This window comes from Copadichromis virginalis, linkage group LG4 (genome assembly GCF_057382275.1).
Source record: "Copadichromis virginalis isolate Kocher_CV1m ecotype Utaka linkage group LG4, C_Virginalis_male_GT1.1, whole genome shotgun sequence".
NCBI classification, from domain to species: domain Eukaryota; kingdom Metazoa; phylum Chordata; class Actinopteri; order Cichliformes; family Cichlidae; genus Copadichromis; species Copadichromis virginalis.
In genome coordinates, this window is record NC_140621.1 from 26,160,361 (window position 1) to 26,184,661 (window position 24,301).

General features: G+C 37.6%; 1 protein-coding gene across 2 annotated transcripts; it reads left to right on the forward strand.

The window, feature by feature from the left end:
- Positions 1-2,278: 2,278 nt before the first annotated feature.
- On the forward strand, positions 2,279-22,675 carry LOC146711624 (hemicentin-1-like). Of its 2 annotated transcripts, XM_085454523.1 has the most exons (14): positions 2,279-2,393; positions 5,075-5,332; positions 5,424-5,771; positions 5,930-6,154; positions 7,195-7,422; positions 7,510-7,773; positions 8,396-8,653; positions 9,422-9,559; positions 10,346-10,555; positions 11,117-11,359; positions 18,206-18,343; positions 19,633-19,842; positions 20,215-20,457; positions 22,441-22,675. In XM_085454523.1, the coding sequence occupies exons 1-14, from the start codon at positions 2,300-2,302 to the stop codon at positions 22,659-22,661; spliced, it is 3,078 nt and encodes a 1,025-aa protein (XP_085310649.1). In that variant the 5' UTR covers positions 2,279-2,299; the 3' UTR covers positions 22,662-22,675. The 2 variants fall into 2 exon arrangements, with proteins under 2 accessions (XP_085310649.1, XP_085310650.1); XM_085454524.1 differs by lacking the exons at positions 18,206-18,343; positions 19,633-19,842; positions 20,215-20,457; positions 22,441-22,675 and adding an exon at positions 12,998-15,356.
- The last annotated feature ends 1,626 nt before the right edge of the window (positions 22,676-24,301 follow it).

A 24,301-nucleotide genomic window follows, 5' to 3' on the forward strand; every position in this document is an offset into this window, starting at 1 on the left:
CACAAATGAAGTCGATGGACACTGGTTGCTTGCTCGGTTTTATAACGGGGTGAGGAAAGTGCATCTGGTCTCCAAAAGAACTGATGGAATTTCTCTCTAGCAGAACAATGCCATCTTGTCAGTGGTAAGATATATGATCAGTTCCTGGGTGTTAGTACAGGACTGGCATTAAAACTGCAGGATACAGTCAAGTGCCTTTTTCCTTAGGACTTTGTCAAATTTGAACGGACACTTCCCTTTTGTCACTGGAAAATTCATTCTTTTTATAACAAGCTGTAGTAAAAAGGCCAACATTGTCACATCAGCCTCACGAACATTTGTCACGCCACTAATTGCTCTGTGATTTATTCTAGTAAACGCCCGAGTCCAGTTAATCTCAGTGTCCTTGAAATCCTTCAAGGCCAGCTGATGAATGTGGTTCCTGCACATTCTTAGACTTGAACAGGAAGTACCCTTATTAAATGAAACTGATAGCGATCACAGCGTGGCTTCATGAAATGTAAGTGAACCGCACAAACGTTTGAACATTTCTGTTAGGTTTGGCAGCACTTAGCTTGGATTTCAAATGGACTTTGTTGCTGGGAAACACACACCATTTGTCAAGAGAATCAAGCTGGAATGAGACCAGTATTAGTCCAGTGAAATTTTAATAGCAGCCTTTTAAGTCTGATATGTGTATAAACCTCCAGGAGAGAGAAAAAAGAAGACAGAGGGGGGTGTAATCCTTGCTTGCTTTTTCTGCAGCATGACTGGAATTTCAATGCTTGTTTTCTTCACTGGAGTGTGTTGTTTGTCTTTCAGAGCATTCCTTCTTGGATATCCTCTATCTTTTCTGCTTCAACCTAATGGACCTTTCAAATAACCTTTGACCTACACTGGATTAAAAGACAACTTGCTGCACGTAGCTGCTTTTTCTCACTTGCCCTTAACCAAAAACATATTGTTCTTGTTCCTATTAAACATTTCTGTGGGTCCCAAGAGCACAAGGAGGATGTGATTACTTGCTTTTAAAGCCTCCCACAGATTCACTGTTCTTGCTGTGATTTGTTATTTAATGCAGGGGATGCATCCCAAAAGAGTTCATCACCTTAAACTGACTCAGAAATGATTCCTACATCCATTCCTTTAGTGTGACAGGACAACTTTCTTTCAGTTTCTAGAAAATCACATGCTTATCTGGGAGTATCCCACATTTCCAGACTGTGCCACACAGACACCACACACATACACAAAAATCTAACTGAAAGTGAAATCTGGGAAATTCCAGTTTTTAATATTGGCTTCTTTTGTGCCATAACATGTTCTTAATCAACAATCCAAAATGGGCACATTCCTTTTCTCTGATGTTAAGATGATAATGAATCAAAAGCAAACGAACAAAAAAAAAACCCCAATCCCAATACATAAACCATATGATACATATTTCATTTCTGAATGAATCAATTTGGTGTAAAAATTCAACCAGAAGGGACAAAAAATGGTCCAGTTTTGGTCTTTAAACATTTGGTCTAAATTATGAAAACACAGAGCAACAGAGCCGATGGTGCGTGGGTGTGAATCTATGTGCTGGTGACCTTAAGATGTGTCTGTGCATGTGTATGTGTGGGCAAAACGACGGCTAACAGCCAACAACCAAAAAAATCTTCACTCTTCAGCTGATTTAGAGGGTTTGGGTAATTTTTTTGTTGTTTTAGTAGTAAAATGTAACTGTATATGCAACAGTGAAGTCGCATATACAGTATTTTAATTCATCCTTTATTTTTGCACATTTTCCATTCTTTTAAAGTGTAAAACTTTCCAAAAATAATCACATTTATGCTTTTTCAGGGGGTTTTCCCACAGTTCTAAAGAAAAGACAGGATGTCTAAATTTACAGACTTATGGAAAGAGGAAGTGTAAATGACCTAAACAGATTTTTTTTTTATTATTTGTCTAAAAGTCAACGGTCTAAATCCATTTTTATGTGTTTTTATGAATATAATATCATGAATTAAAGTTTTCACAGCAAATATCAAATTGTGTTAAATGGACAAAAATATTATTTAAAGCTATTAATGTCTGTAAATACCTCACTCAAGACCTACAATAGTTAACAGTGCAAACATCAGACTGTGTAACATAGCCTGACTCATGAAAAACAGAAATATCGCCCCCCGCATGCAAATTACTAACTGTGCAGTGAAAGTGGGAAGAGAGAGAGAGCAAGAGAGGGAGAGAGAGATAGGAGTCTGCTTGTACTTATTCACGACAGCTCGGAGCTGCACAGTCCAACAGGGGAAGCTGAGCAGAGGAGTAACAAATGACTGAGGGGTCATTGTTGAGTAAGGCAACTCAAATGAGTCAAAGTAGATTATTTGTTCAGCTGTCAGTGGGGCTCCTTCTCATTGCGGCAGGTAAGATGCTCTCATTTTCATTGCTAAAATGACGGTCTTCGAGATTTATAATGCATATTTGGTGTAATTTTGTCATATGATGTCTTTTTCTCAGTGGCCAAGACTTGTTTTTATTTATTTTTGTTATTTATTTATTTATTTATTATTTTATTTTCATTACCCACAAGGTCTATACGGATCAAGCATAAATGTGAAGCCATATTCGTGTTAGAGAAAGAGTCATTGGCGTGATTAGTAAAACAACAGCAGCTAAAGCTGTGACATGCCCCAGGTGCAGGACTTAATTTAACCAGAAGGGTGCGATAGATTGCCGTGTGTAAAAGAGAGAGAAAATAAAAGAAATGAAAAACAAATGGTGGATAGTTTCCCAGATTTTGTGAAAGAATGTGTAAAAGTACCCAGGGAGAAAAGAGGTGAAATCTGAACCAAATCTTTTCCCCTCAAATGAACACTTATTATGTGAAATCCAGTCTTCTTAGATGTGAGTTAAGGCTATTTATGCAACAGCAATTTCAACTTGCTGGCACTGGCTGTGACTCTGAATGTTCATTAGTGGTTTATTGGATTGATGTAGTTAAATGTATAGCCAGCTGTGTGTTGTTCTTTCCTTTCACTTTCCATTAAGTATATATTTTTTTAAATATGTCTTTTTTTGGAATTGGGAGAACATGGAGGAATACTGCAATAAGGCTTCAGATTAATCAATAATTTCTTTCTATTAAAAGGTTTGATTTGTACAACAACTTCTTTTCCCCTTTAAAGGTGTTGTCTTCTTAAGGGTTCATTGTTCACCGTGAGGTCATGGACTGTAACCTCATCAACCTCTTGCTTTCACTGTTATCATTTAGGGAAGTGTGGCTGTGTAAAAAAACACTCTTTGGCATTATGATAATCTTGTTTCTACACGAGTCCTCCTGAATAACAATGTGGGGGGTACGGTGAAAGACAAATCCTTTAAAAAAGCTCTTTTCTGCTTAACAGGAAAATATATCAAAACAAGGGCTTGATAAAAGAAAAGTCTTATCTGGTGAGAATATTCACTGACATATTTTTTGTTCAGTTAGTGCACTGACTAAAAAAAGGGGGGAGATTATCAAACTCATTGTCAAAAGAATGACTCACCATGGGAAAGGAATGTACACAGGCAAATGAAGTCAGCTTCCAGGAAAAATATGTGTTGCTTAATGATTTATTTTATCCATGGTGAGCAAGCAAGCAAACGGTGGAGGGAAGAAACTCAAATACAGGTATTAGTGAGCAAAGCAAAGAAACACACAGGAGGAGGTGGTAGATCCCCCCAAATTGCTAATTTGCTTGTTTGACTTCATCTGCCTTTTTTATTGTATTTTGTTGTTTAGTGAGACATTTAATATGCTTTTTTACTTGTGTTTTTTTAAGGTCTTAATGCCTTACAGAAAGTTATTTTACTACAGCAAAAATCTGTAAAACACTACAGGTCCATAGGGTGACTAGTTTTCCACTTCCCTCCAACAAAGAGGGAGAGTCCATACACTTCCTTTTCTGATTTCTTAATTTGTGCATCCTTGATGAGTCTCCTTACATTGTTCACTTAGTCTTTCGCACAAGAGATAGGACAGGAGAAGGAACAAGGAGAGAGGAGAGGAGGAAACAGGAGTTTAACAAACAAAAAACCCATTCAACCTTCATTTTAAAGCAATGTCAATTAAACAGATGAATTATAAGTCGACTTGTTAGCTTTGTTTATTTGCATCAACAAGGCGATTCCCAAAGAGCTAATAGCTGAAAACTTGGTATATATCTGCACAGTGTCCACTGTGGCCTGAGCGATGCATTTGGCTTCAGTTGACCTGTGTCTCATCAGAAATTGTCTCAGTGGAAGGCTGGCTGTCAACAAACCATTCTTCAGGAAGGGAAATGGATAGAAAAGACTGAGGTGTGCCAAATTACACAAGAAATGGACTGAAATAGTGCCAACAGGTGTTATGAAGTGCAAATAGTCATACGTATTGAAGAGGGCATCTGAAAGGTACAACAGTATGGTGGAGGTTTTGTCGTGGTATAGGACTACGTTTCAGTCTTTGGTGTTGGTAACTTTGTCAAAAGTGATTGAATTACAAATGCAGAAAAGTACCATCTTGCAGTACCACCTGGAAAGCATCTGATTGGCCTAAAACTCTTCCTAAAAACACTACTGAAGTCCTCTTCACTGTTCTGCATGCGCAACATTTCTATCAGTGAAACTACGCTGTGAGTAACTGTGATGGGCTGCGGCTAGGCTGTTGGCATGTTGGTTTGCTGGAGCCTTACGTGTCCATGAGAGCATCATCTCTAACCTGGTTGTTCTTGTCAAAAATCTGACTGCACAGAGGTGCTGAGATGACCAGTACATGTGCTGTTCTTGCAGTAGCTAAAATAGCTCTGCAGCTGTTTCAGCAGGGCATTGCCTGACCCAACACAACCAGAGGAATGCAGGACTTTCTAGATCAGAAGCATATCCAGACACATCCTATTACACATATTAGCCTGATTGTATATACATATGTCGTAGTGTTGGTCTATAAAATATGCTTAAAACACAAACTTGCATTTCCTTTTTGACTAGTATATTTGGTTTGATTTGTCGATCCTACATTTTAGTTTTACTACAAAACAAAAACAATGTGAAGCATCTAAATATATATAATATTTCTATGCTGCAGGTGTAGGTGCCTCATGTCCCATTGAGTTGAGCCCCTCCAGTGTTGTGGTGCGGTATGGAGACCCAGTTTCAGTCAACTGCACCGCAACAGTGAGCCATGATGGAATGGGTTGGGAGGCTTCAGTTGGAGGGACAGGGATTACAGAGGTCAACCATTTGCCCTGGAATGTGGAGAGTTTAACAGTATGGGGCATCTCTGCTCTTTGCTTTATTAACACTAATGAGCAGTGCCAGAAAAATCTGAACATCGTTGTTTACAGTAAGTCCTGGTTGTTGTGCGTATATTATCACAATTATATTATGATAACTCTAATAACTCTGGTATCTAATAACTCCTTTCTTTTTCTCAGCATTTCCAGAAAAAATCCAAATCAACTCCACCGCTGACTCCAATGGTATGATGGTAGAAGGGGAGGAATATAACATTACTTGTGAAATCCCCAAAATAGCACCAGTCCAAAATCTTACTGTAAAGTGGTACAATGGAGACAGAATCATTGAATCAGATGTCTTAGAAATCATTGAACCAAATAACTTAAAAAATACTAAACAACCAGTGAAACTTTTATCTACCTTCCCGTTTACACCAACTCGAAACGACAGCGGTGCCAGGTTCAGATGTGAGGCACAGATGGACCTGAGCCCAGTAGGACCACATTTGAATGTATCGTCACAGGAGCTTACTATTACAGTTGTCTGTAAGTTTGAGCTTATTTGTTTGTAATTCACATAAAATACAATTCTGTCTCAGATAGTATTTGTGACTATTATGTTTACCTGGCAAGATGGTATATGTCTGAAAGAAGGATAAAACATTACATTGTAACAAATGGTTGGTGCTTTTGCTTCTTTTCAGTTGGACCAGATGTACAGTGTTCCAATATTATTGAGCTAATGGAAAATGAATCTTTGGAGGAGAATTGCAATATAGCAGGAAATCCCACCCCCTCGGTTAAATGGCTGAAAGATGGACAACCCTTCAACTCAACCACTCCGATGAGAAGGGAAAATGCAGGGATGTACACACTTGAAGCTAATGGCTCACTCTCTGTCCAAAAGAACATCCAGGTTCATGTGTTATGTGAGTGTCACATCCACTTTTATGACAAACTAACAAAACTAATACTACATTTGAACATTATACATTTAAAAATATCAGAAATTGCTGGATGCACAAAGTGGAAGAAGTGCTCAAGTCCTAACTGAGAGTAGCTGTCACTGTTTTAATCAAATGACTCAAACTTACAACACAGTACGCAGGTTTAAAGGTTTTAATTAACAGAGTCTTGGGAAACAAGAGCATTGAATTTCAAAGGAAGCCTGGCTACTTAATCAGGTGAAAGTCTCCCGACTGTCACTTTATCTGTTCACATGCTGGGATGAAACACAGGTGAATATTCAAGAATGATCTCTTAAAATGTTTCTCTTAGTTCTGGTTAGTGTCAGTCAGGCCAAACTGCGACTGGAGCAGTATCTCTGTCTTCCAGCAGATAAATTCCTTTGAAGGACAAAAACTCAGTGTCATACTCAGCTGTGTGGGAGGATATTGTGGACATAAATGCAGGAGGCAGGACCTTGACTCGAAGCAAAACTTTTAATGCTGACTAGACCAAAGAAAACACAGAAAGACCAAAGTTCAGGAAAAACAAGGAAACCATGCCAGACAATCCAAAAGCCATAAATAATTGGGAAATAAATATTCTCAGGGCATTACAGAGCTGGAAGACAAACAACTATGAGGGTCAAAGCAACAAAGAACAAGGAGAGACTCAGACAATATACAATGTAATACAAGAAGGTGAAGAGGGTTAACATGACAAAAGGGAAAGGGAGTAGGACAGGACAGTGTAGGAAGGCAAAAAAAAGACAAAGCAGAAAGATGACATGAATGGAAACTACAAGGGAACTAACTAAAGGACAAGCTGAGAGTAACAAAGTTAAGAACAGAAGACTCAAACAGCAAGACTGAAATATAAACCATGAAGAGCCTATATAAAGCAGAAGATAAACAAGAATTGTAAATACAAGGGAAGAATAACAAAAAACTCAAAACCAAGGGTCCCAAACCCAGGGAGGACCACACTGAGTGTTTGTCCTTTTCCTTTGTCCTTTCCTTTTCAGACGGACCAGAGTTGAACTGCCCAAGCATTTACATGGCAGAGGAACATACTCCTCACAATCTCACCTGTACTGTTGAGGGCTTTCCTGAACCTGTCATGGTCTGGTACAGAGATGATGAGGTGGTGGAACTTCCAAAGACGTTGACGAGACTTGATGCAGGACATTACTTGATCACAGCTTCAAACAATCAGTCAAACGTTAACGCCACTGTGGAAATTATTGTTCACTGTAAGTCTTTCAGACACACGTCAAGCGAGAGTGATTACATACGTATATTTTACTCCTTTTTGTCTTAAATGAAATTATTGTCTTTAGATCAACCATCAGAGATATTTGAGCTTCAAGACCTTGAAGTCCACATTGGTTCCACTGTGGAGCTGAAGTGCTCCTCCAGTGGAAACCCACGACCAACGTATACCTGGAATTATTACCAGACTGACAATGTGATGGAGGAAAATGAAGATGGAGTATCCCGTTTGGAGATTCACAGCGCTACTGCATACAACATGGGTACCTACACGTGCCATGCATGGAACAACAAGGGAAGAATTTCCAGAACAATCAAAGTGACAGTTATAGGTAGGTGAACTGCAGTACACAGTATGCAACATAATCGATCTACCAATTATAGCCTGCTTAGATAATGTCCTGGAAAGAGTGATAAAGTATCATGGATTGTGTGTAATATGAGAGCATTAATAAAAACCAGCTGATCCGCACGCTTTTTGGCTTTTGAGTCTAAATCGAGAAGTATCGATTTACAGCTTCTCACCATTACCACTACTGATGTGTTGTTCAAACCAAATGGGGAAGAAGGGTGATGTAAGTGACTTTAAATGAAGCATGGTTATTGGTTCAGTTTTCGAGAATTTTTAAAAACTGCTGATTGACTTGCTGATAAAAAATATATATACCTCAGTTCAGATCACATTTTACCTTATATTAAGAGTAATTTGGCTAAGTAAATGTGACACATTTAACTGATATGTGTTGCAGGTGCAGTCCACCCCAAATAATTCTTTGAGCTAGGGAGGGGTGTATCCTTCCTGGGATCTTTTCCTGTTGCCTCCAAAGAAACAGCTTAAAGACCTTTCCTTTCATTTCACTACAGTGCTGGATGTGGAAATCTTGCATTATTGTAATGAAGGAATGTAGATTTGGACTGAAATAACATTTCTCACTCCCACCCTTCCTTCTGCAGGTGCTGAGCAAGAATGCCCACTTGAAATAACTCCAAATCCAATGGTGCTTGAGTACAGAAGCAGAGCGCAGGGTGCAACGTGCAGCTCAACATCCGCCATCTCCACAAATGTCAAGAGAATGTACTGGGAGGGTGTAGAATCTGATAATATGACTTGGTTTACTAACACCAATGAAGACTGGGGGATGACGCCAGTTTGCACTGCAACATTTCAAGGAATAGGAAAATGCCAAAAATCATTGAACTTTACTCTTTACAGTAAGTATTCTCAACCCGAGCTGGCAAAAATACAGACATCCTGTACTTGAGTAGAACTACACATCCTTGTGTTAAAAAATACTCTGGTAAAAGTACTGTTTTAAACTTCTTTACTAAAGTAAATGGGAAAAGGTACAGACTCAGAATGTACTCAAAGTAAGAACGTATTGAGTAGTACCTTGTGCTATATTAATGTAATAAAATTGTAGTATATGGGAATAGAATATTTTCAGTCTTCAGTTATTTCAGTCTAAATTTTATTCTAATGATTGTTCTCAGCATGACTCAGTAATGAGCATAGGAAAAAATGATTTTTTGAAAGAGCTCTATCTTCTGTTTCCTACATTGTAGAGGATAACTTTGCCTCCACACATAAACAGGAAACACAGTCAGAGGTTAAAGAGAGATTCAGCAAAACACCTGCCCACTTTATCCACTATTAGTATGCCTTTTGTGTATTACAGTTTAGGATCAAATTGATTTAATGTTTAAAAGCACAAAGTGATGTGAAATAATATCTCAACTTGAATGTGTTAAACCAAACGTAACAAGGTTGTTTTGAAAACATAAGGAATGGAAAGTATAGACAGCTGTCAGAAAAATACTCAGTATTGAACACTCAAGCAAAGTACAGATACCTGAGAATTATTTGTGCTTTGTTACTTTCCACCTCTATTCACAACAATTTTCATACTTTTGCTGCCTTCAAATTTGAATCTTAAATTGTGTTACTCTGCTCTTTCCTCTCCCAACAACTCTCCACTGTAGAAAAACCAGACAGGGTTTCCATTTACCACGTGCGTCGCTTGAGCTCTGTGGAAGAGGGCAAAGAGTTCCAGCTGCGGTGTGACATTGTCAGCATCGCTCCAGCACAAAACGTCACTGTGTTGTGGTACAAAAATCAAGGTGAGGAGCTTTTCTGTAAATATTATAGACGTACTGTGTGAGACTTGCAATACAACACAATACAGTGCTTTGAGAGTCTTTCTAGTGTCCAGCAGTGGACAACGCCACTGGATGCAAAAGAAAGATTGATCATAGAAAGAGAAAATTACGCTACCTTCACCTCCACCATATATAATAATGATGATTTAAATCAAAAGGATCCAATTTGAGTTCATCAATCTATAAGACATCTTGCCTCTGATTTTCAGTCCAGTTCTCATGTAATTTGAAGACGACTTCTGATGAGGCTTCAGCGAACATTAAATGGATGATAAACCTGTAAATGTTAGTTAAACCAACCAGTGCACTTATATAGAAAAAACAAAGTGCCTTAAGATCTAATTAAAAAGTGATTCTTGTATAGGTTTTCTGCTATGTGTACACACAACACTAGTTCATCCCTTCAGTTAGGTGTCTTTAATATGGTTGAGTGGTTCATCAGCTAGTGTTAAGATGTTTAACAAAGTGGTCATATTACAATGAGTTGACTGAAAATGAGTGAAAAAAGTAGCCAATAGCAAAAGAAAAAGCCTTTAAAAGACCTTCACAAAGCCTGTAGTAGAACTATTGTTCAAGACCGCTTTAAAACTCATTGCTTCTTATAAACTAAATATAAAGAAATAAGGAGTGGCTCAAGATCTTCTCACAGTACTGTAAGTTATGCTTAACTTCTGTTGTGTCTCCCGCTCATACATAAACAAGTAGAAATGTCAGCTTTTGTCTTTTTATTTTCTTATTTTCTGTCAGACATACTGAAAGAAACTGGCTGTCAGCTTGAAAACAACAAAACCTGCAAACTCAGTGATGTCAGATCCCCGGTAAATGTTTCTGCCACGATTAATGTCAACCTGCAAAGGAAAGACGACGAAGTGGTGTTCAGATGTGAGGCTCGGCTAAACCTGAGATTAAATCCTCTTCCGACTACAACATCCAGCACCCTTAAGATCACTGTCCTGTGTAAGATCCCACTTCATATTCACTTTTCCCTATTAGGGGAAGCTACCATTCCTTTTGTTATGTTGAACATATACTGTTACTCTCTTAAGTGTTTATGTTAAAAGTAGTGAAATGTTCAGACAAAGATGTAAAGATATTTAAAAGTACACCATTTGACTCTTTGCTCTGAACATCAGATTTCTAAAATTTGTCTTTCTATTGTGTCACTGTCATATCAGTTTATGAAAGATTTCCTTATATAGTCAACTGCTCCAGGCATAGCACATCTTTAAAGTCAAACAATAATCTTGCTAGTGCATATAGATTACAGCATGTAATTAAAAGACTAAATCCATCATTATCTATAACAATATGAAGGTAAAGATAATGTAATTACAAAACAGAGACACCCTGCTTTAACCTTGTTGCAGATATTTGTGCTATTCACTCTTTCCATTTAAATTTACTATTCTTAACATTGGTGTACGGATGAGTTTTAAACAGCATATTTGTTTATTTTGGGTGGTATTGCTTGAATACTCAGTGTTTGACATTATTCTGTTTACCTTTGTGTCACAACAGATAAGCCCAAAATTAATACCACAAAGCTTCCAAAAGAAATCCCCGTGTTCAGAGGCTACTCTGAGGAGCTTGTTTGTGAAGCAGAAGGTTACCCAATCCCAAAGATCCAGTGGCACTACAACCCAGAGTCCCATGTGAATGTGTCTAAAGGAAAACTCACTGTGTCTGAGCCGGGCATCTACAACTGCACTGCCAGCAATGACGTTGGTTCTGCATCACATGTGGTTGAAGTGATTTTAAAAGGTAACACACTTTTAACACACAGATTTTTCACCTTATGCACCTTTTCTGTACATTTTTACATGTATGTGTTTCTGGATGAACTTAAAGCCAAACAATCAGAGGGTTCCACTGCTGTTAGCCAAGACAATAAAAATATAAGACTGCCCTAGATGTTTTATTAAAAAGTCACGGCTCTTTACATGAGGAGTACAGTGGATTCACGAGGGCAGTGGAAACAACTAGGTAACAAGAAAAATGGTGAACTAGGTAGGGAAAGTAAAAATCGAGTGAGTTCCATTTCTAGGTTCTTATCTGTGACTAAAGAACCTAACATTCTTAAATATAACACAGAAGGGGAGAAGGCTATGAAAATACCACAACAAAATTTACAAAATAAACCCTAGGCAGAATACTAATAGAAATGAAAAGGAGCTGAAATAAATACTAAGGAATATAAAAATCAAATATAAGCAATAAACTTGGAAAAAAAAACTTCAGTTTCAATTCAATTCAGTTCAAATTTATTTATACAGCGCTAAATCACAACAACAGTCGCCTTAAGGCACTTTGTATTGTAAGGTAGACCCTACAATAATACATACAGAGAAAAAAAAAACAATCATATAACCCCATATGAGCAAGCACTTTGGTGACAGTGGGAAGGAAAAACTCCCTTTTAACAGGAAGAGGTCTCCAGGTGACCCCAGGTCCATTATTGTCATGACAACAATGCTTTTTATTAAATCCTTCAACATGCAGACTGGAGGGACTTGGCACTGTTTCTGATTAGTAGTACTTCCTGATTCACAGCCATCCATCCTCTTAAAGGGCCTGTTTTTTTGAAGTCACATCTTGAAGTCATTCACTGAACATCTGCCTCTATTTTGGCTGTTTCCAAAATAGAGGCATATCTGACTCTAAAAAAGAGGAAACTGCACACTCATATGGCAGTGACTTATCAGTCACAAGAGCTATGTCCTACAAAATTTCCTATTTTATGTAAGCATAATTTGCAAAATATCCCCCCTGTAAATAAAACTGTATTAAATAAAACTTGAAACTACTAACTGAGATTATAAAATCTACAATGTCGAAGGTATATATGCACCAGCTTCACTTTTAAACCAATGGGGTTATGTCTGTCTTACAGTCATGGTAAAAAGAAATGCTCTCTTTAAATACAGTATAAATACAGTCTATGGATTTTGCAGTATGCACTGGTTCACTGCTGCTGGTGACATTAGGGAATGGGTAATGATTTGTGCATGTGATGTTTCTAACACCATCATAGTAACATAATAACCATAACAATAACCATAATACACTTGTTACAGTTTTCTTTCTGTTTCTGTTGCTGAAAACATTACTTTGAATGGACATTTAAGGAATTCTAAAGCATTAAATCTTATTGATATTTTATTATTTTATTTCCAGCCCCACAATTTCTGGGTGAATATGATCTATAACTTCTCACCTAAAATGCTTTCAAACTTCACCGGTATTACTACTACTACTGCACATCTTTACTTATACTTTAGCTTTTATTTTGTATGTGTATTTGCTGACCTCTTTAAATAGTAGAGTTACATATAGAGTAAAAATGTTACATTTCTATTGTTGCACACTGAAGTGTTTCCTGTTTGACTGTCTTCATTGCAGAGGACTACCTACCTCTCATCGCTGGATTTGTGGCTCTTGCAGTTGTAGCCATCACCATTGTCTTCCTCTTAATCTACTCAGTCTACTACAAGAACACCAAAATGCGCCACTACAACTTTAAAAACCCCAAATTTAGCGAGCACAATGGGAATGTAGCTCACAGCAACGGCGACCTGCAGTTCCCTATGACCAGACTTTCAACGCAGTACATCTCTGCGTAGTAAAGAACAAACTGCTGAGCAATCTGAATTGGCTGCAGTTAACAGTGTTTTTAAAGTATGATTACCACTTCGACAAAGATCTATTCATTCAAATATCACGCAACCTTCTACTGCATATCGATTTTCCAATACATCATAATCAAAGGTGTAGTCCTATTTGTCTAAGTAACATTGTGCATCGGTCACGACAAAAGCTTTTTCACTGCAGAAGCAAATTTACATTATTCAACTACAACTGAGCAATAGTGATCAATGCCAGCCTGACCTTAGTAATATAAAACTCATCTCTCTAATCCCTTTCACCAGTTCTTACATGCTGCTTACAGCTCTTTCCTTTCTGGATGTGTCTTCTTAATTTTCCATACTGTCTGTTTGATAGTTGCCCGCTCTCTCTCAAACTTGCCTCTCTCCCTCATGTAATCTGTGGTGAATTTTGCACCACTTTTCACACATTTAATCTCAGGGTTATGAACATATCTGACTGCTAGTTTCTGAAGCCCTAATTTGCCCTTGCCGTGTAATTATTGAAATGAATGTAATTATTGTAATGTATGTACCGGTAATTTGGGGCATGGTTAGATCACCCAAAGCTTTCTTTCCCATGAGCACATTTTAGTGAACGCATCATCACGGTAATTTGCTCTGGTGCTTTCAGTCACAAAACTGACACTCTGTCTCTTCGGTAAACTCTAGCAGAGCCTTTCTGACCTCAAAAGAAGGTTTTGTGATGGCACAGGTCGTTACTAAATCTGGCCCTAGATGTCAAGATGACATTGTTGACCAATTACTTTGTTGTCTTTTAACTAAAACTCTTAAAGTGACAGCTATATTTTGAATGATTAAGCTAAGTGGATGTTTTATTTCCTGTCTTGGAGAAACAAAATGTTGGGCATGACTCTGGACTACACCTCTGATTATAATAGTGTTTCATCCTTAAGAGAGTAATGCTAGGTGCAACCACAGTTCCATGAGTCTAATCATTTAAAGAAAAAAATAGCATCAACCATACTTGATTTAAATTTGACAGGGTCTCTCCATGTTCCCCTCTTCCTTCCATGAAAGTTTTGTTCTCACCACTCCACTCACAAAACTGTAATTTCACTGTGAATCCTAAACTTGAGCACTCATCAGCTTCACTCACAAACTAATGTGACATCATATCCACAATTATCACTGGTCATTAGAGCTATGTGAGCACACTGAATACTGTTTTTGTGTATCACTAATTCAATCTTTATTTACCAAACAACCCACAACATTTCAACAGTTTATTCTTTCAACTCGTAAATGAGGCTCAGTCAAATTTTAATCAAGGGGTTTTTTTGTAACTTGATTGCACCTACCATATTTACACAAGTGTGTATCTACTACTGGATTCTTGCCAGTTTTCACTGGATAGAAATATGTGAAGGAGTGATAAGTTTGCTTCTGACTTGAAAGTAGAACCTTTCCTAATTTAATGAGCACAAAGATATTTGATGTTTTTATTTTTTGTTTTTTTCATGGTTCTTTTTCCTCCTTAAGGTTTCAAATCAGTATGCTTCAAGCTGAAATTCAAAATATATATATATATATCAATTACACCGTCTTGTCACCAGGTGCATTTCACAGGGAGATTTGGTACATTTTTTTTTTTTTTAAACATCTCTGCAGAGCTCAGCAGTGCACACACACACAGACACACATGCAGCAATTTCATTTTTTAACTTCCCTTTATCACAGTCATACATATCATATAAAAATGTCAGTCAAAATGTAGCTGTTAATGTGACTGTGTTATGTAATCAAAATGTGCAGAGATGCTCTAACAATGTACCAATCTCCATGTGAAATTTAACAGGTGAGGACCTACAAGCATTACAGTACTTCAGTGTATACCATGTATTGAGCCAACTGTTGTTTCAGTCATAACTTCCTATAAGTCACTCTGCATTCCTTTCTACATATGTAGCCTTTTCTGTGCCTGGTTCTTTCTATGCCAAAATCTAAAAGGTCTCTCATTATGGGACAAATTGTCCTGTTCCACAGAGGAGTGACCACAGGCACTGCTACCCCAGTGTCTATATGAGCTGTATGTAAATGCATATATATATATATATATATATATATATATATATATATATATATATATATATATATATATATATATACACACATTTATTTATTTATTTTTTCCTTTTAAGAAAACGTAAAGACTATTTAATGTATTATGAAAATGGACTGCATGGCGATATGATGGCATTGCAAATTATTGAAGGGTTAATGGAGTTCAAAGCCTTTTTGTGAAGGGTGAGGAGACCTTTATAACACATATGTATATACTGTTGTAAATATTTGTGACTGAGGAAAAAATAAGTATTTTCTTATTAAAATGATCACTTTTTAAACATGTTGTTGCTATTTATATGCATGTACAGCGAGTATGGCATATTGAAGAAAACTGATGGTTTCAGTTCAATTCAGTTTTATTTATATTGCACAAAATCATTACAACAGTCGCTGCAAGGCGCTTTATACCATAAAGTAAAGACCCTACAATAATACAATAATACCCCTTTCAAGCAAGCACTTGGCGACAGTGTGGAGAAAAAACGCCCTTTTAAGCAGAAGTAACCTCCAGCAGAACCAGACTCAGGGAGGTGCAGCCATCTGCTGCAACCAGTTGAGGGTGATGGGAGAAGGCTAGGAAAGGAAGGTGGAAAGTTCCAACAAAGGAAAACAGTAAATAGGGTTTTAAAACTCTTTACAAATAATTAAGAATGGCTGTTGAAAACTAAAGGGAAAAAAAGAAAACTAAAATCAAAAGAAAATTGATGGCTAAATACCAACATTAGCATGTCTTATTTAAATGATAATAATGTGATGAAATACTAACGTCTTGATGCATTCTCAATCATCCAGGAAAATAAATCTCCAAAAGTTGATTCTGTTCATCTGGACGTAGCGTTTTGTGGGAGAAACGTTTCGTCACTCATCCAAGTGACTTCTTCAGTCTCAGCTGACTGCAGGTTTCCCCAAATCCAACTTTACTCGTAACCCGGAAGCTCTCCCCACACACAGCCTTATGGGAACAGTAGTCTACCGCTACACTTATAAACAGTACATTTGCATAATTACTGAAGTCATTATGCAAATGTACTGTTCATAAGATTTGGGGAAACCTGCAGTCAGCTGAGACTGAAGAAGTCACTTGGATGAGTGACGAAACGTTTCTCCCACAAAACGCTACGTCCAGATGAACAGAATCAACTTTTGGTGATGAAATACTAAGTTCTGAATCGAAAAGGGAGTCCTACCCAGTACTAAACAAGGTGTACCTAATATACTGACCAGTGAGTCTAGTATGACTGTGACTAAAAAGATTACATTACTCCATACAAGCTACCCAACACGAATCCATCTACTTTTATCTAATCCACTTCAAAGATCTACTTTTTTCCTCTGCATTTATGTTTACTGACTCTCTGCATCAAACAGCCACTTGTGTCACTTAATGCATCACTTTAAATGAACCTTTTCTTGTCTTTACACTAAATGTTGCTACTTTACATTTTAACTAACTGCATTGTCTTTGTCACTTTAAACTGTGATTTATTAGCACTGCTGCAGTGTTTTCTTAGTCAGGGGTAGTGAGTGCACTCAGTGTCTCTCTGTGCCCACTGTTGGGGGAGGGACAGTTTCCTCCCCGGTAACTGCTGGGAGCTGGGAGCGGCGTGCTGCTGTCAGCTGTAGCTTAGCTTAGCTTTCTCCTAAAAAAGTCAACAAGTCGCCGCTGGTTTACTTAGCAGCTGAGCTGAAGCGATATACACTCCAGCTCACTGTAAGAGAAAGGAAAGCCAAGGAAAAGGAGCGGCAGCTGTTGGAATAAGAGACTCAGAAAGTTTACTCTAATGGATTATTTGAGCTTTCTTCGTCTTCTTTCAGCCCTTTTGACAGTAGAGCTGTTATCGCTTTCTAACGGGGCAGAAACCAGTAAGTAAGAAACACTTGAGAGCTCATGTTTTCTTTGCTGTTGACATGGAAATAACAGAGGCTAAGGGTTCCATCCCTGCGTGCTTTGGAGTTTGCCTATAGCAAAAAGGGAGTGTTTAAAAAGTTGGGAAAGTGTGAATGAAGTTTTTAGTGAAATCCTTTATTTATCCAGGAAAAAGTTTCACTGAGTCTAGTTTTCAAGAGAGGCATGTACAGGAAGCCTATTCCTAAACGATTAAATGGGAGACAAAAAATGACAAAAGTGGGAAAATTAGTGACTTTTATTGTTGGGGTTATAAGGATCTTCTGTATATTTACATTTTCCCCCAACAATCTGTTTATTGTAGATGCATGGTTAAAAGATATATGTCTCAGGTGTCATAACATTGTACTTTGTAATACGTGGAAATGAACTGAGTTGAATGTGACGCATTTAACTGATATGTGTTGTTGGTATAGTCCTCCTCAAAGAATGGTGGGCAGCAAGTGCAGACTTCCCTGTGGGAGGGGTGTATCCTTCCTGAGTGTTTTCCTGTTGCCTACACAGGAACAGCTTAAAGAGCTTTCCTTTCATTGCTATTTCACTACAGCGCTGGATGTGGAAATCTTGCATTATTATATATAATGGAGGAATGTTGACTTGGACTTTTACTACCACTCATCTTTCTGCATGTGCTAAGCAAGAATGCCCATTTGAAATAACTCCAAACCCAATGGTGACTGAATACAGAAGCAGGGTGCAACATGCAGCTCAACATCCACAATCTCCACAAATGTCTAGAGAATATACTGGGAGGGCGTAGAATCTGATAATATAACTTGGTTTGCTAACACCAATGATGACTGGGTGGTAACGCTAGTTTGCACTGCAATATTTCCAAAACTACGAAAATGCAATAAATCATCGAAATGCACTCTTTACACTTTTACCACCTTCAAACTTGAATGTCAACTTTTGTTACTGTGCTTTCTTTCTGTTACTGTGATTCCCTCTCCCAACAACTCTTTACTGTAGAAAAACCAATCAGTGTTTCCATCAATCACGTGGATAACGTTACCTCCATGGAAGAGGGCAAAGAGTTCCAGCTGCGGTGTGACATTGTCAACATTGCACCGGGAAAAAAACCCACTGTTTTGTGGTACAAAAATCAAGGTGAAGAACTTTTTTTGTAAATGTTATAGCTTACGCCAGGTTTCTTTGTCTGTATTATGCTGGGGGAGTGAGAAATGGGTACAGACGAACGTGAAAATGCAAGACATAAGGCAAAAACTGAGTTTATACAATTCCAAGTTTAATTATTATATCCATATTTGTTAGGACCTCTTTAATTCTTCAATACAACCCAAACTTTCTTGGGGAAGCTTGTAGTTTCTTTAAATAGTCTTGAGAAATAGATCTCCAGGCTTCTTGAAAGACATTCAAAGCTCTTTTTTTAAATATTAGTAGCCTTTTGTTCTGTTCTTTGTCAAGATCCCACACTGCTTTGATAATGTTGAGGTTCGGGTTCTGGGGAGGCCAATCCATGACTGTTTCATTGTTTGTTTTTCTATCCAGGTATGCGTTTATTGTGTTGGCAGTGTGTTTGGGATCATTGTCATACTGAAAAATGAAGCATCTGCCAATCAGCCACTTTGCAGATGGTATTGCATAGTGGATGATGGTACTTTTCTGTGTTCATAATTCCATCAGTTTTGACAAGATTCCAAACACCACTGGCTGAAATGCAAACACTTACTGCATGTCTCTCCTGACCTTCTCCATGCATATAGATGAAGATTTGAACCCAAAATTTTTCATTTTGATTCATCAATCCATAAGACCTGTTGCCACTGATTTTCAGTTCAATTGCTATAATTTGGCAGCTGTTTTTGCATGTTGTCCTCCACTGGTCCAGTATTGCCTTACATTTCTTTAAAGACACACAGCACACCAAAGTCTCAAGATAGTGGTTCCCTGGGAATTACTTGATTGATGCAACAATTCTATTTTATGCCTGTAAAACTGTGTTATCTTTGGCATTTTTATGAAATAAAAATACAACAAAATTTGTGTTTGCAACAGGATGCTTGATTCTTGCAATGTTTTCTGTTATGTATAGACACAACACTGATTCATTACTTGAGTTAAGTATTAAGACATTTAGCAAGCAAAGAAAAAATTCCTCTGAAAATGGTTAGGTAGGAGTGGACTGAATAAGTGAAGGTAATAGCCAATATCCAAAGAAAAACCTTGGAAAGACCTCCAGAAAGTGTGGGGAACTATTGTTCGAGATCATTTTAAAATATTACAAGAAAGTCAGGCAAAATGTAAAGAAATAAGGTGTTGCTTGAGACTTTTTCACGGTACTGCAAGTCATGCTTCATTTCTGTTATGTCTCCGACTGATATGCAATCAGGTGGAAATGTCAGCTTTTGTCTTTTTGTTGTCTTATTTTCTGTCAGACATACTGAAAGAAACTGATTGTCAGCTTGAAAACAACAAAACCTGCAAATTCAGTGATGTCAGATCCCCGGTAAATGTTTCTACCACGATTAATGTCAATCTGCAAAGGAACGACAGCGGAGCGGAGTTCAGATGTGAGGCTCTGTTAGAAACGGGAGCAAACACCCCTCAAAATACAACATCCAGCACTCTTAAGATCACTGTCCTGTGTAAGATCCTATTTTCATATTCACTTTTCCCAATTAAGAGGAATCTACCATTCCTTTTGTTATGTTGAACATATACTGTTTTTAAGTGTTTATATTAAATGTCGTGAAATATTCAAATAAAGAGGTAAAGATATTTAAAAGTACACAATTTGAACAAAAAGTTCCTCTTTGGGATTCTTTGCTCTGAATACCCAATTTCTAAAAAATTTTTCATGCTATTCATTCTTATATTCTCAATTGGATTCATCTCAGAGGTGTACAGATGGGTTTGAAAATATGCTATTCAAATTGTAACGCATTGTTTGTTTTTCATGGTATTGCTTGAATACTCATTGTCTTGACATTACTGTATTTACCTCTTTGTCACAACAGATAAGCCCAAAATTAATACCACAAAGCTTCCAAAAGAAATCCCCGTGTTCAGAGGCTACCCTGAGGAGCTTGTTTGTGAAGCAGATGGTAACCCAACCCCAAAGATCAAGTGGGGCTACAACCCAGAGTCTCATGTGAATGTGTCTAAAGGAAACCTCACTGTGTATGGGCCTGGCATCTACAACTGCACTGCCAGCAATGATGTTGGTTCTGCATCATATGAGGTTAAAGTGATTCTAAAAGGTAATACATTTCTGTACTACATGTTTCTGCAGAAACATAAAGCTGAAGTTCTGCAAAAGCATGAATATAAGGCTGTCCTAGACTGTATATAAAAGATGGACATGGCCAATGTGGCATTTCCCATGTAAATGGTAAATGGTACTTATGTATTGCTCTATTTGAGAACTTTTACTACAAGTCACCCAATCACACACACATTCATATGTCTGTCATATTTTGGAGTGTAACAGATCCAAATGGAATATGGATAAAACGACAGATAAACAATGAGCACAATCACACAGAACACAGTACAATTCAACAAAGGACAAATAAAAAGACACAACTCTTTAGATGAGAACCACGGAGGGTTCGTGAGGGCAATTGAAACAACTAGGTAACAAGAAATAGGTGAAGATAATCAAGGCCAACCAGACAAGAGGAAGTAAAAATAAAAACAAGATACTGAAGACAAACAGTTAATAAAATAAAAAAGGAAGTCACTGACTAACATACAGACAAGACCCTAACATACTTTGAACTAATGAACTATGAAATACCACAAAATAATATACAAAAAACTAACACCAAATAATAAGTGCAAATAACTCACAATTTTGGGTTCAAGACCAAGGATCATAACAACAATGACCTGGGTTAACACAGGTTCAGTATCTTGTCCATGAATCCTTCAACATGCAGACTAGAGAAGCTAGGGACAATTCTTAAAGCCATGCACTGTTTCCTTTTTAAACCCATGGAATATGACTGTCTTATTCATGGTAAAAAGAAAATCCACTCTCTTTAAGTTCTCAGATTTCTTCATCAGAAAGAAGAGTGGGCGAGAATTCCCCCCAAATCACTTGCAAACAATTATTTAACTTATTGCTGCTAAAAGTGGTTGTCCAAGCTACTGAATCATCATAAGTACTTGGTTTTTGTTGAATAAATAATGATGCTGGTGTTCATCTCGGGCTTAATTCGTTTTAAGACCTTGTAAAGTCAAGGTGATATGATATGTAAAACCCTACAGCTTTCTTTTTACCATGACTGTATATTTAAGTATAATTGATGACTATGAGGGTCCCTTCATGCTCCAAAAACAACAGCTTCGGGAGGTGGTAGAGTGGTAAATGTGTAGCTAAAATATCTGCAGGAATTTAAAAAATTTCAATTTGCTGCTATAACTTTGCACTGTCCACGTTTTGCTGTGACACAACAAATTTCCCACATGTGGGACTAATAATCCTCTTATCTCTCTTATCTTTTAAATATGTTGGGGAGATCCGCCATGAAAATTTGAGGCTATGATCAAATACAGGATATATCCACAATAAGTTTGGAGTTCCTAATAAAGTGCTCAGTGACTCTATGATGCCCTATGTTAGTTTTCGTTCAGTTTCAGAAAACATTACATTGAATAGTAATTTCAATAGTAGTGCAGGAGGCTTCGAAGAACCTGGGCAGATCACCAGTTTCTCACAGGGAGACAGACAGCCATTCATACCCACACACCTGTGGACAGTTGCCAATTTTAAGGAAATATAAATCATAAAATGGACAATTTAGAATTACCAATTAACCTAACCACACTAACTGCATGTTTCTGGGCTGTGGGGGGGAAGCTGGAGTACCTCGAGAGAACCCAAGCAAACACAGAGAAAACATCCCAACTCCACAAAGAAAGGAGTGTGTGGAGATGGTAAATCATAAAATTATATTCCACAAATCTCTCTGTAAATATAACCTATAGCCTGTCACGTAGAACACACTAGAAACTTAAGGGGTACTACTACTTTGCAATTGATCTTCCTGCCCCAATACTTGGTCATTTTAAAAAATAAATTAGAAGCTATCAATCTTTATTTTTATTTGCACTTTTTAATTTTGCATGTTTGTTTGTTGACCCCATTAAATTATAGAGTAAAAAGTTTACATTTGTATTGTTGCACATAGGAAATGAACACCCTTGCATTGTTTCCCGTTTCACTGTCTATATTGCAGAGGACTACCTCCCTCTCATCGCTGGATTTGTGGCTGTCACTGTGGTAGCTATCTCCACCATCTTCATCTTCATCTACTCAATCTACTACAAGAACACCAAGATGCGCCGCTACAGCCTTAAAAACCCCAAATTCAGCATGCACAATGGGAATGTAGCTCACAGCAATGGTGACCTGCAGTTCCCAATGACCCGACTATCAAAGCAGTACATCTGTATATAGCACAGAATAGACTGCTGAGCAATCTGAACGGTCTGCATCTCTCTGCCACCAGGGTTAACAGGTTTTTCTTGTTTTGTTTTTTATTGCTGTTGTTGTTGTTGTTGTTGTTTTAAGTCTGAATACCGAGCCAAATACAAAGAAAGACTATTCTGTCCTCCAAACGTCAATCACCCTGTTATTCTCACACAGATTTCCCCTTACATTATAATCAGAGGTGTAGTCCTATTTGTATAAGTAGCGCATCGATCACAGGCACACAGCCTTTAGAGTTATTTGTTTTTAAGGCTATATCACCAAAGTGGCAAGTTTAAATTATTCAACTATAACCACAACATGCTGCTTACAGCTCTCTCCTCCCTGGATGTGTCTTCTTTGTTTTCCATGCTTTCCTGTTTGATAGGAACAGTCTCTCTTTAACATTGGTGCCATCTCTCTTCCTCACTTATTCTCCAGTGAACTTTAAATTCTATAGTTGTTACATTGTAGGCACACAGCTGTGTGCAGTGCTTTTGGTATGTGCTGAAACTCTTCACCGAGTCTGCTCTAAATATGCAGAGTGAAGAGTCCCTTTCTACTCTGGTGTTTTTCTACACATCATACGTGTCATCTTTTCCACACAGATTTTAGGTTTATACTGTAGAGTAGTTTGGCCCTAGATAGCCCAGCTTTGATTACTTTTTTTAAACTTTGTTCCATGAAATATTGTTGACGTGACAACTGAATTTCGACCGATTAAGCTAACTGTGAATATGTTGTTTCCTCTCTGGTGGGAAAAAAAGAGGTGGGGACTATACCTGCAATTGTAAGTGTTTTATCCATAAGGCAGTAATACTAGGTGTAATCACAAATTTCCTTGATTTGAATAATTTAAAGAAAAAATAATGAAAACCATACTTGATTTAAATTTGGCAGGGTCTCTTTAAGGTCCTCTGCTTGTTAACATGTTCACCACTTCCATCATGGCTCCTGTTTTTAGATCCTTCAATGAAAGATCAGTTCTCACTACTCGACTCACAAAACTGTAATTTCACTGTGAATCCTAAACTTGAGCAAATATCAGCTACATTGACGAACTGATGTGACTTCATATCCATGATTAACACTGATAATTAGATCCGTGTCTCACGAGTCCAAGCCCAAAGGCTGAGCTAAGGTAAGGACTATGTGGAGTCACCACACAGCACATTGAATGCTTTTTTTGTGCCACCAAACAAAACACAAGACTTATCTCTCGGGGCCTTGCTTCATCCTTTTCCTATAAAGAAAGTAGTCAGAATGTGATTTACATTCAGTGATCTGAAAATAGCAGCCACACTGGAAGCAGTTTGGTTTTAAGGAAACAACAAAATAAAGTGAGGGTCAGAAACATTTAAATCAGGTTTTTGATTTATTTTTTTTTATTGTAGCTTTTACTCTTTGTGACTGTTATTGCACCTGGTGTAGTTACACAAATGAGCAACCTCGGCTTGAGATGTACAAGTCTGTCTATACTACTGGATTCTTACCAGTTTTCACTGGATAGAAAGAAGTGAAGGAGCAATCCAACTCGAAGGTGAAAAATTTTCCCATTTTATTTTTTATATCTGATGCATGGTTGGTTTCACTAATGTTGATGTTTCTGTTAACCTTAAGACTTCAGA

Coding starts and splice junctions, on each gene's coding strand:
- LOC146711624 (XM_085454523.1), top strand. CDS start 2,300: ATGACTGAGGGGTCATTGTTGAGTAAGGCAACTCAAATGAGTCAAAGT. Junction 6,155..7,194: donor CATCCAGGTTCATGTGTTAT/GTGAGTGTCACA, acceptor TTTCCTTTTCAG/ACGGACCAGAGTTGAACTGC. Junction 9,560..10,345: donor GTTGTGGTACAAAAATCAAG/GTGAGGAGCTTT, acceptor ATTTTCTGTCAG/ACATACTGAAAGAAACTGGC.